At 42.3% G+C, this 12,345-nt stretch overlaps 1 protein-coding gene across 1 annotated transcript in view; it reads left to right on the forward strand.

Moving 5' to 3' along the window:
• Positions 1-1,433: 1,433 nt before the first annotated feature.
• The window catches only part of NIBAN1 (niban apoptosis regulator 1), a 133,101-nt gene continuing 122,189 nt past the window's right edge, over positions 1,434-12,345 (forward strand). The window contains exon 1 of the mRNA XM_081823194.1: positions 1,434-1,600. Coding sequence (XP_081679320.1) covers positions 1,546-1,600 — 55 coding nt within the window. The 5' untranslated portion in view covers positions 1,434-1,545. The remainder of the gene's footprint in view (positions 1,601-12,345) is intronic.

A 12,345-nucleotide genomic window follows, 5' to 3' on the forward strand; every position in this document is an offset into this window, starting at 1 on the left:
AAAAAAAAAAAACCTCTTTTGAGGTGTTAGCATTTAAGAGGAGATTTGAATGAAATAAAAGACAGAGTGCACCACGTGAATATCTGAGGGAAGACCATCCTAGGCTAAGCAAGAGCACATGCAAAGGTGTGTCCTAGAAGAGCAAAAAGGCCAGTGGGGCTGGAACAGAGAGCAAGGGGGAGAGTGGTGGTAGATGAGGACAGAGAGGACGTGGGGCCTAGTGTCAATGATAGACCGGGGCTTACCAGTTAGGAGGCTAGTGTAATTATCCAGGTGAGAAATGATGAGGGTGATAGCAGGGGAAGGGGTGAGAAATGGGTGGATACTGGATATATTTTCAAAGCAGAATGGAGAGGATTTTATTGATGGATTAGAGTGGAGGGTGAGAGAGATTGGGTGTGAGGTGTGAGAAATCTTGGCATTAAAATGCTAGTTAATTAACTTTTGAGGGCAAAGCCTTCCAAGTCCTCTTCAGGCCTGGTTCTTGTGTGTACAGACCATTTGATCCTGGAGGTTAAGTCAATAGGAGTCACTAAAAATCTGATTACTAAGAATAGGAAGAAATGCACGGTGACCCTTCTGCCCCAGTTGAGTGTTATTTGGGAGAGGCAGCCAAGCTAAATAGTGGTTGTGGGAAAAATAATAGATGCCCTTTCTAATGAACTATTTCCAGTTTGTCAAAGGGAAGAACTGGACCTAAAGGTGTTAAGAACAGACTTTGACGGGCGTCTTCAGAAGTTTCAGGACTGGCAACATATTGCAGGACCCAGGTTTAGGTTTTCCCTGTTTTTCTATTTCTCCCTTTCTTTCTTCCCCTTCATTTCCCACCCCCTCCTTGGCCCTACTTCATGGCTGCAGGAAGGTACAGTTTACCGTCGGTTCTCAAACTTCAGCAGGCACCAGAACTACCTGGCATGCCTGTGAAAACAGTTTGCTGGGCCCCACTCCTGGAGTTTCTAATTGGGGTGCAGTGTGTGTGTGTGTGCGCACGCGCGCACACGTACAAGTGTAGAGGGGTATAGACGGGTGGGGGTGCTGCAATTTTGCATTTCTAACAAGTTCTCAGGTGATGCTTGGGAACTGCTGTTTCTTGTACCCGGAGGGCGTGCAAAGCAATGGGGTCTTGAATTCCACCTCGTGGCTTGTCAGTGGAGAAGGTTCCAGCTCACAGAGGTTTACAGTCACTAAGGGAAATTGTCCACTTACCCAAAGGTGTTTCTCGGCTGCCCATAACCGGTGAGAAGAAGAGGCAAAACGGCAGCAAGGAGAAGGAATGAGCGGGAAGTCTTTCCAGACTGGACATCCCCTCGGAGCTCCCCAGTGAAGCGAGGGCGGGAAGACAGCCCCCGGGCCAGCCCACAGATCCTCAGAGGGCGCGGACCTGGAGGAGGCGCCCCAGAAGGCGGCGCCTCTCGGAGGAAGTTTGTCCTTTAACCGCAGAGCTGGGCTCGGCGTCGCAGCCACCTTCAGGAGCGAGCGGCGGGCGCCGACGGCAGCTGTGAGCGCCGCACCGGGAGCACCGCCCGCACCGCCCGCACCGCCGCCATGGGCGGCGCGGCCTCCAGCCTGCTGGACGAGGGCAAGTGCACCTACATCCGAGGTACGCGCGCCGTGGGGGGGCTTCCGGGGAGCGCCGCGCCCGCCGGGGGGCTGCCCAGCTGCGCCGACCCTGGCCCCCGAGGGCGCGTGCAGAGCGGGTGTCCGCCCCGCCCTCCACCTGCGGCGCGCAACCTGCGGGCGCGGGGACCTCGGGGGCCCAAGGGCGCCTCGCCCGGCCAGCTTTCTCCTGCGGCCCCGGCCCCGGGCTCGGGCGAGGCTGCGCTTGGGCCAGGGGCCAGCGGGCGGGGGATGCTCTGGGAAGTGCGGCGGCGCGGTTGCGGGAGGCAGGTGCAGGCCGCGGGGTGGGGGACGCGACCTCGTTTTCTCCGCTCAGCCCGCCTGGGGGTCTGTTCACGCCCGGGCCAGAAACACCTTGCTCTCCCCTAAGTTCTGAGCTCTTTCTGAAGAGAGCCGCGGGGATATCCCTCGTTTATGGAGACTTCCCGGGGGATTCCCGGCCTATAAAGCAGAATTTCCCTCCTGGTAACGTTGGCCTGGTTTTGTAAAACGAGGTATCGGCCACAACTTCACTTGAACTTTCAGATCACTTGTGGGATGATTTCATCAGAGGCAGAAAGGACCGTGTCATTACGCTCCCAAGTTGTACGGTTCCTTTCCCTCTCTGGAGAGGGGTGGGGGGAGGCAAAAGAGGAACATTGGCATATTTTGTAACACTTGCTAAAGTTATAGATGGAGAGAAACTCAGTTGGGGAGACTTCCAGAGATATAGTGGCTCACTAGAGAGTGTGAGGCAGAAAAAACAACAAAAAAACCCAAACTGAATTGAAACTGCGGAAAATCATGACTCTCCTGGGTATATTTGGCGCCTGTCTCTTCCTCCCCGGCAACCTTGCCCACAACCACTACCTAACATTTGGTTATCTTGTGAATTTAGTAATTTTCTGGCTTTAGAAATACCTTCTAAACTAGGTATCGAACTGTAAGTTTTACCCTAATTCTGTAAAGAAATGGTTAAGTTCTTCCTGATTACGTTCCTTTTCTCTTTCTGGCCCCTGAATCTTTCCTAAAAGGAAAGCGTTTATTTAGTGTCCTTATTCCATATTTGTTTTCAGTCACCATAACATTTATAACCATTTTAAAAGGATATCAAATCAGGGCACTTGAAAGCAATGTAATTGACTTTCCAGATTCTTCCTCCTGCTCTGGTACTTCTGGAGGAAGGATCATCAACAACCCATTCTGTCAGGGGATGCAACTTGGTCAAGTATTTCTTTGCTGTCGTTTATTTAACATGGGAGAAAGATGGATGACTTATTTATATTAGTAAAACAGCTAAACTAAGGCTGTCTCAAGTCTTACAAATTTGGCTATGTGCTTGTTTTCACCAGCGTGTAAGGGACTGACACAATTGTAGGAGAACACAGTGAGAAGGGGTTTGCATTTAGTTATTGGCAAAATATGTTTATGCCATTTCTTTTATAAGACTTTATTTCACTGCAAAGCTTAAAAACACCTAAAGTTGAATCACGGCCATCTATAGTAGTCAGTGGAAGTCCAGCAATGTAAGGGATTAAGGTTCTCGAAGACTTCTTCGTAGTCCTGACCATTGTTGCTGCTGGTGCAAGCATTGTATTCACGTGAAAAGAAAACGTGTTACTTTTTATTTTATTGTGAAGTTAAATTATTACACATGCAAAAGTACGAGATGGCTAGTGCACAGGAAGGACTTGGAATGAATACGTTCTGAATGAATAAAACTATAGCATATTGTCTAACAGTCATTGCATCCACAAATCCTGTTCGATTTTATCTTGTAATTCTTTGGGAGGGCACTTTCAAGGTATGTACAGGCAGAGGGAAGAGAAGAGTTAAAGTTAGAATACCTCCAGAGAAAATGAGACGTTGCCTCATTTGAGAATACTCGTCTTGCCAAAGGAGAAAAGAGCATTGGAAAAATGCATGGCGTTGTGAATTGCTAGTGCATGAGCACATGAAGGTCATGGGGCTGTGATTTCCTGATGGTTTTGAAGCCCCAGATCCCTGGGAAAAAAAACAGAAAACAAAAAACAAACAAACCATAACCCTATCTTATTCGCCTTGCCCATCATTTAGTCCATGCATATTCTCAAGTTTTGATCTAATTGTATGCAGAACAATTGAAAATATGACAGTAAAGTTTAAATACAATTTCATGGCCTGTTTCTCATAAAGTAGCTGCCAGTGAAATATTATAGATTTGAAAGCTCCTAGAGCTGATTCAATAACTTTCCTTCAAGCTTGATAAACTTTGCTAACATATGGAGAATAACTAGTCAGTATATTTGGAGTGAGTTTTGTTAACTTAATCTTGTATGTGTTATAAGCAGCTGTACTTCTGGTATGCTAATGAGTCTGAATCAGCATTTACTTTTAGACAAATCATTTAACAGCTGCTGTTCAGTTTGTGTGCATCGAAACTTTGTTGATAATCATGTTCATCACATGGATGTTTCGAAAATACATTATTTCATAGGATTTAGTAAATTTCTAGGTAAAAGAATATCAGAAGTATTAAGGAGTTACTTCATTTCTAAAGGTATTTTGAAAATTACTACCACAACTTTTCTTACCACAGAATAAATTTTTAGTATTGCTTCTAGAAACTTTCAGTAACTTCCTTGATAAAGATGTTTCAATTAAGAAATAATACTAAGACTTCCTTGTGATCATATGGACAGTGTCATCTGTTTTAGCCTTCAGTGATGCTATTAGCACCGACCTAAGAGGGTCTTCTTTTAATGAGAAGGAAAGCTCATCTAATCCAGGCATCGGTGACAAATTTCGGGCACTTTTCTCTCTCTATGCTGGGTTTTCTTTTACTTTTTAAACTTTGATATGCAAAAAAGTGAACTGTAGCTTCAGAGCACACAGTGTCTTCCTGTTGGAGCAATAATTGTCTTTCCTTTTTTTTTTTTTTAAAGATTTTATTTATTTGACAGAGAGAGACACAGCTAGAGAGGGAACACAAGCAGGGGGAGTGGAGAGGGAGAAGCAGGCTTCTGCAGAGCAGGGAGCCTGTTGCGGGGCTTGATCCCACGACCCTGGGATCATGACCTGAGCCGAAGGCAGACGCTTAACGACTGAGCCACCCAGGCGCCCCAGTCTTCCTTTTTTTCAAATTGCCATTGGATTGTTAATGAATCAAAAGAAAAATGAACCTGAAAACTCCCCCCACATAAGTCCTGTGGAAGGTCAGAAGAGTACTATGAAATCAGTGCTGTAGCTGCGAACTGTGGCTTAACACAGGTCTGGGTGGGGACTGGTGGACTGTTCTTTTCCTCGACTTACTATTGCAGTCGGTCATACTTTTCCTGTGAGGGCCCAGTGGCTTCCAGTGAAATGCTCATCGGAGATCTGATGCTTATAAAGTAGGAAATGAATTTCGGCTTAAAAACAACATGTATTGGGGCGCCTGGGTGGCTCAGTTGGTTAAGCGACTGCTTTCGGCTCCGGTCATGATCCTGGAGTCCCTGGATCGAGTCCCGCATCGGGCTCCCTGCTCGGCAGGGAGCCTGCTTCTCCCTCTGACCCTCCCCCCTCTCATGTGCTCTCTCTCTCATTCTCTCTGTCTCAAATAAATAAATAAAATCTTGAAAAAAAAAAAACAAAAAAAAACAACATGTATTTGTCTTAGGGAGATTTTCTCATATTGATACTGAAAGGGTGAACTTAGGTGGCTGTATATGAAATTTGTACTGTGAACAGAAGATAGGGAGAACTGTACATGTTTGCAGGCTACTTAATCTAGATGTGTACTATTCCACACATTTGTTTATTCTTCAGTCACAATTTGTTGGTAGGAGATGGGCATAAGAACTGGGCTGATTTATAAGGATAATTATGACAATGTAATCTGAGAGTCCAATTTATCTGGCTAGAAATGGCAATATATCATAATGGGAAGTTAGAATATGGAGTGTGGTAGGCACAGTTGGATGTCAACCCAACATCCTTTCCCCATTCCTCTTTCAACCAGAAGCCCAATTTTGTTTGGGTCTTGAACTTCCTTTATGCAAAGCTTTCAGAGAAGCTCACCCCACTTAACGGCTTTTGTGGGGTGGGTACTGATCGGTCCATGCCTGTCATGGTGGTATGTTCTCCTTGCCAGTGATTATACAAGGCATGGGGTTGTGATGCATTCTGGCCAGTGAGGCTTGGAGGAAAGTTTGCTAGAAGCTTCTAAGAAAGTTCTCTTCCCTTTCAAAAAGGAGACAAAGGGTAGAGACATATTCTTCTTCCCCTTCTTCTTTTGGACTTTATGGCATCTGGATGTGATGCCTGGAACTACTGAGTAGGAAGGGAGCTAGGTCAAAGACACAGCCAACACTGGGGCGTTGCCAGGCCAACGGAGTCTCAGAGAAGAGAAGCTGGAGCCCTGGCACACCTCGCGCTGATTGCCTGCTGGTCCTACTCCTGAGTATTTCTTGTGTAGTATGCCAACTGCTCTTTGAGTTGGGGTGGTAGAGAGTGCTGGTTACCCCCCAATATCATTCTTCCCTGATTTTTTAAAAAGCTTTTTGTTTTGTTTCTGTTTTTTAGCGAGAGAGTGCACGTAAGTGGTGGGGGGTGGGCAGAACAGAGTAGGGAGGGACAGAGAGAGAATCTTAAGCAGGCTCCACTCCCAGTGTGGAGCCTGACGCTGGGCTCAGTCTCAGGACCCTGAGATCATGACCTGAGCTAAAATCAGGAGTTGGATGCTTCACCGACCGAGCCACCTAGGCGCCCCTGAGGTGTCCTTTTAAGATGGAGTTCATGCAGAGTAAAGTAAGTGGACAGAAGGAGTCTAGGTTCCTGAAGACTTCTTGTAGTAAACCTCCATACTGCACTGAGCTACTTACTTCTGGACCTTAGTAAGAGAGAAATAAAGTACTATCTTATTTAAGCCAGTGTTACCTGTGTCATTATTATCCACAGACAAATCTTATTCTAATATAGTTGTCTTCTGTGCTTGTGTCCCGAAGTGTCATAACCAGCACACTAAGAGCGCCTTATTGTGTCCCCTTTAAGAAAAATTAGTCAAAAGAAAGTAGGAGGTGGGGAAAGATTATGCCATTAGTATCTGTCTTAGTTCTTAATTTGTAGAAACGAATGGATTCTCCTGGGAAGTGAGGAATTGCAGCTCCCCAGGTAGGAATAGCAGGGATGGGAGAAAGAAGGAGAGGACTCAGTGTAAATAACACACAAATGTATATTGATCACATTATTTTTTAAAAAAGGTTTTAGTTATTCATTTGAGAGAGAGAGCACGAGTGAGCAAGCGAGAGAGCACAAGTGGTAGAGAGAAAGGGAGAAGTAGGCTCCCCCGCTGAGCAGGGAGCCCGACACAGGATTCGAACCCAGGACCCCAGGACCATGACCTGAGCCAAAGGCAGATGCTTAACCAACTGAGCCACCCAGGCGCCCCTACTGATCACATTATATTTTGATTAAAAATAATGCCGTTAAGCATTCCGAACCACGGGTGAAGCTAGCAGGAGTTTCTGATTAGGAAAACTATTGCAGACTGGTAATTTCTAGTGGCAACAAGAACTTTCTACTACCTTCAGTCTTTGTGAATGGAAGCTAAGACTTTGGGAATTTAGTGTGAATTGAGAGTTTCTTAGACTCCTCAAAAATAAACAAACATAGACTGAGACAAATTAACATTTTTCCCTATGCTTGTGGAAGAAACAGTGACCTTCCGTCCTGGGTTGCAGTTCATGCCTTGATGAACCTCATTGAGACAGACACTGAATCAAGATCTGGTCTCCATGAAACACTTCTTTTTTTCTGTGGACGTTGGCTGTGAGAGGACCACATCATCAATGGTGCTTTAGTAATAGTAATTCCTAAAATGACAATAGTGATTCTTTTTATTATTTTATTTATTTTTGCTGGACTACTAAACTGATTGTAGTTTTACTCTATTGTCATCTTTGGGAAGGTCTGAACTGGGTTCCCAGGTAGAAAGTGCAACAACAGGAACTCAATTTGTAATAGTTTTTAATCCAATTAAAATAAATGTACTGTGAAAATTTTACAAAATATTCAGTGTGAGTTATGGCAGTGAATTTTAATCTCCTAATCAGAATTTTTAATTTATCTGCTCAGTAAAGCTAGGTAACATCATTCTAAGAGAAAAGGTACATACAGCAATTTGCACTGGGAAATGGGAAATGAAGTCAGAAGTAAAGACAAAAGAATAAAAGAAAGCAATTCAGATGTTACAGTCTGTTTAAAGCACTTTAGAAAAACACAGGACATGAGAGCTAAAATTCTAACAGTTCCAAACACACACACACACACACACACACGCACGCACAAACCCCAAATGCAATACAGATTTTCCCCTTTGAAACTGGAAAATCCATTTAAAAAAGAGACTAGCAAGTTGCTGCCAGTAAGAAAATGCAGGCCAACTTATAAAAGTGTTACTGCTGCTTCTCTTCTTATTTTTTTGTTTGGTAGACATATTTTTTCTCACTTCGAGGAGAAAAGATTTAGAGATATGAAAGCAATTAATTCAGTTTTGCAAATTGCAAGCTCTGGGACCCAAAGAAATTTATATTTCCATGCTTGATGTTGTTTGGATATTGATGTCTATAGGACTAGAATATATTAGTAGTTTTAACTAGGAGGTCCTAAGTGATATATGTGTGTGTGTGTGTGTGTGTGTGTGCGTGCGAAATGGTGGTTTTATTAAAGCACAGGGACAGGACCCGCGGACAGAAAGAGCTGCTGCCCTTAAGTGATTTCTTAAAAGCCCGTAGTGTGAAGGAATTTTGGAGGAAGAGTAAATGTCTCTATGCCAAACCATGTGGATTTTCTTTCTTCTTTTATTTTTTTATTTTTTAAGATTTTATTTATTTATTTGACAGAGAGAGACACAGTGAGAGAGGGAACACAAGCAGGGGGAGTGGGAGAGGGAGAAGCAGGCTCCCCGCTGATCCAGGAGCCCGATGTGGGGCTCGATTCCAGGACCCTGGGATCATGACCTGAGCCGAAGGCAGACGCTTAACGATTGAGCCACCCAGGAGACCCTCTTTCTTCTTTTAAAACTATTTTTATTTTAACATAAAACACAGGTTCAGAAAACCACACAAAACAAATGTATAGCTTAGTGAATCACAATAAGGCAAATATCCTTGTGGCCATCACCCAGGTCAAGAAATGAAAAGGACTTCACTAGCCATTCCAGAAGCCTCCATGTTACTCCATCCTAATCCTAAACCGCTTTGTTTCTCCCACAATAACCACTATTTTCAGTTATCTATCGCTGCCTAATAAATTACCACCAAAAGATACTGGCTCTTCAGACAATGGTATTTGCTCACAATTCTGCTATCTGCCCTGGGCTCAGCTGGGTGGTTCTACATCTTCTGTTTCACAGGTGGTCATTCCTGTGGCTACGCTCAGCTGGTGGATTGGCTGGTGGCCAGACTCAAATGGGAAGGCTTTCTTTCTCTCCAGGTGGCCTTTCTACATGGTCTTTCTTTCTCTCCAGGTGGCCTTTCTACATGGTCTCTCCTATAGGATGCTGGGCTTTTTAAATGATAGGTCAGGGTTTGCAAGAGTGCCACAGCGTCTAGAAGGCTCTTAAGGCTTAGGCCTGGAAGGCCAAGGGATTACTGTGCTACATTTTATTGGTTAAAGCAAGTCTTGGGTCCAGCCCAGATTCAAGAGGAGGGGACTGCACAAAGTCATGAATATCATGAGTTGTGCTTCATTAGGTAAGGGTTACCACCATAACAGACTACTACACCACTAATCTAGATTTGGAGTAATGACTTCCTTATATTTCCCTGATGGTTTATCACCCATAAAGCATTTTTAAACACTATAGTCCTGGCCACTTAAAAAATACCTCTTTCAAGTTTCTTTTAATTTACAGGTTTCCCTTTTATCTCTCTTACTTGCAAATTATCTGTTGAAGGATCTGGACTGTTTGAATTTGCTCATGGTGCAGTTCGACACATTTCTTCTATATTTTGTACACATAGACAGAGTGATAGTGAAACTTGATCAGACTCAGGATTAATATTTTTGTCAAGAGTATAGGCTGTGATCTTCATTTGGAGGCACATAACATCTGGTTGTCCATTTTTATGATGTTAGCAGCCACTGATGCTCATTGCTGGGACCCATGAATTCACTGGGGGTTGAAAAAGTGGTGATATCCTAATTATGTCATTTTGTTTTCATCTATTAGCTGGAATAATTTTATAGAGTGGTACTTTTTTAATCTATAGTTTTGTTACCTCATATTACAATTCATAGAGGAAAGGCAACATAAGAATTTTATCCTTTTGTTTACCATTTTCAAGATTATTTATTACTTTCCTGTCATTCCCCACAGGTGATCAATTAATTTAAAAAATACTGTTGTGAACTCATGAATTCCACTGTAATTCTAATCTTTATTGAAGCTCAAATTTCCCATCATTGGGAATGAAAACCTCTTCAAGTTGGCTCCTGAGTCTTTTGCAATGACCCTAGCAGTATTTGATAGATTCCTTGCCATCTGGTAGGTCAAGATGTTTTAGGCTCATCCTGTTTATATCCTACCTGGAATAAGCAATATCTATAAGAAGCCCTGATTTCTTTAGTGGGAAATGGTATTTCAAGATGACAGTTTGGGCCTAGGAAGGCTTATGGCAGTGACTGGGTTAGCCATTGTTTCTGGGCCTATTTAGTGGATAGAACTAGGAAAAAGTGTGTGTTTTCTGCACCATCTATATCTATCCTATCTATCTATCCCTATCTATCTATCTATCCCTATCTATCTATCTATCTATCTATCTATCTATCTATCTATCTATCTATCTATATCCTTTTCCTTGGTTCTCAAAGCACAAGATGATAGAATTAAATATCCCCAAATTCTTATTTTCTCTATTCCTCCTAATACATACAATGGTCTTAGACAACAACACAAATACTACCACCATCAATTATGATTGTAGAAAACTATTGAACAAGCTGTTTTAGGAATCAGTAACACAATTTTTGTATATGCTGTCTAAATTCTCCAATTTTATTTTATGATTTTTAATGTCAGAGTATATAACTATTATATTATATTCTCTTTTCTCACTCGTGTTTTACAAGTAAGTTTTATTTATTTATTTATTTTACAAGTAAGTATTACTTAATATATCCGTCCTTAGTTATATTGATATCTCTCTGGTCCTTGAGGCTCATTATCTAGTAGATGCCTTAAGAAGAGCTCATGGGAACATAAAGAAGTATGAAGATAGACCAAAGGTCAGCTTATTTTTATCTTTCTATGCTCCATGCACTAGCTTTTCTTATGGTTAAAGGATGACTAGAGCATCAAAAAGTATCACATTTTTAGGTAAATCAATGTCCCAGAGGCTAAAAAGAGGCCTGTCTATTCTTTGAATATCCTTATAAGAGCAAACCTTTCCCAGATGCCTTACTAGGAGACTCCTCCTTATATTCCACTGATCAGAAATTGGGTCACATATTCCTTCCTAAGCCATCACTGGCAAGTATATGGAATTACCATGATTTGGTTAGACTAATCCAGATTCATCCCTGGACTGGGGCTGGGCTAAACTTCCTTGAAGCACATGGCTAGAGGGAAGATCTTGGATACCTGAACAAAATCAGGTTCAGTTATCAAGGAAGAAGCCTGAATGGCTATTAGATAAATAACCAACATTACAAGTTTTGATAATTATTATGAAAGGAATTAAAAGGGTGAACAACATTATAAGTTTTGAAAAATATCATGAAGGGAATTAAAGGGTATTGAGACAGAAAACTGATGGCAGTGATAGGGCAAGGAGAAGAGATATACTTAAGATGTGGTGCTCAGGAGGATAATAAATTGCTATCCATATGAAGAACCAGGGGAAGAATATTTTGAGTAGAGAGATCAGCATATAGAGGGAGGAGAAGGAACTTGAAGGTACTGAAGAACAGGTAGTACAGCTAGAGTGTAGTGAGCAAGAGAGAGAAAAGTTTGATGGGAGGGAATTCCTTGTAGCACTTATTACTAAAGGACATACGATATGTTTATTCATTAATTTTGTATTGCTTGCCTACCATCACCACAACGTAAGCTCCATGAAAGCAGAGTCTTTGTTTTGATTCACTGCTATATTCTTAGCAAATAGATCAGCATCTGGCACGTGGCTTATTATCAATAAGTATTTGATTAATAAATGAATGAAAGGAGGAAAAATTTAAAAACTGCAATGAATATCCTTAAAAATAAGAGAAGTATTGAGTTTGTAAAACAAGTTTAGGATGCGATGAAGAAATGATACTAGTAGATAAGAAATAGCTCTTAGAAAATAAAAATCTGGTGGTCAATATTTTTTTTTAAGATTTTATTTATTTATTTGAGAGAGAGAATGAGATAGAGAGAGCATGAGAGGGGGGAGGGTCAGAGGGAGAAGCAGACTCCCTGCTGAGCAGGGAGCCTGATGTGGGACTCGATCCTGGGACTCCAGGATCATGACCTGAGCTGAAGGCAGTTGCTTAACCAACTGAGCCACCCAGGCGCCCTGGTGATCAATATTTTTAAAAATCCAATTGTTGTTTTGGAAAATAAAGTTGAGGACTCTTGCAGAAAATAGAACAAAAAGATCAAATCATGGAAAATAGAAGAAATAATAAAAAAAATTAAAGGGCCAATCCAAAAACTTAAAACGTGACTCACAGAAGTCCCACAAAATAGAGAACAAAGAAAACAGAGAAAATTACCAAGAAAGTAATACAAGACCATTTTCTAGAACA

This window comes from Leptonychotes weddellii, chromosome 6, assembly GCF_054177405.1.
Source record: "Leptonychotes weddellii isolate Sample4059 chromosome 6, ASM5417740v2, whole genome shotgun sequence".
Lineage (NCBI taxonomy): Eukaryota > Metazoa > Chordata > Mammalia > Carnivora > Phocidae > Leptonychotes > Leptonychotes weddellii.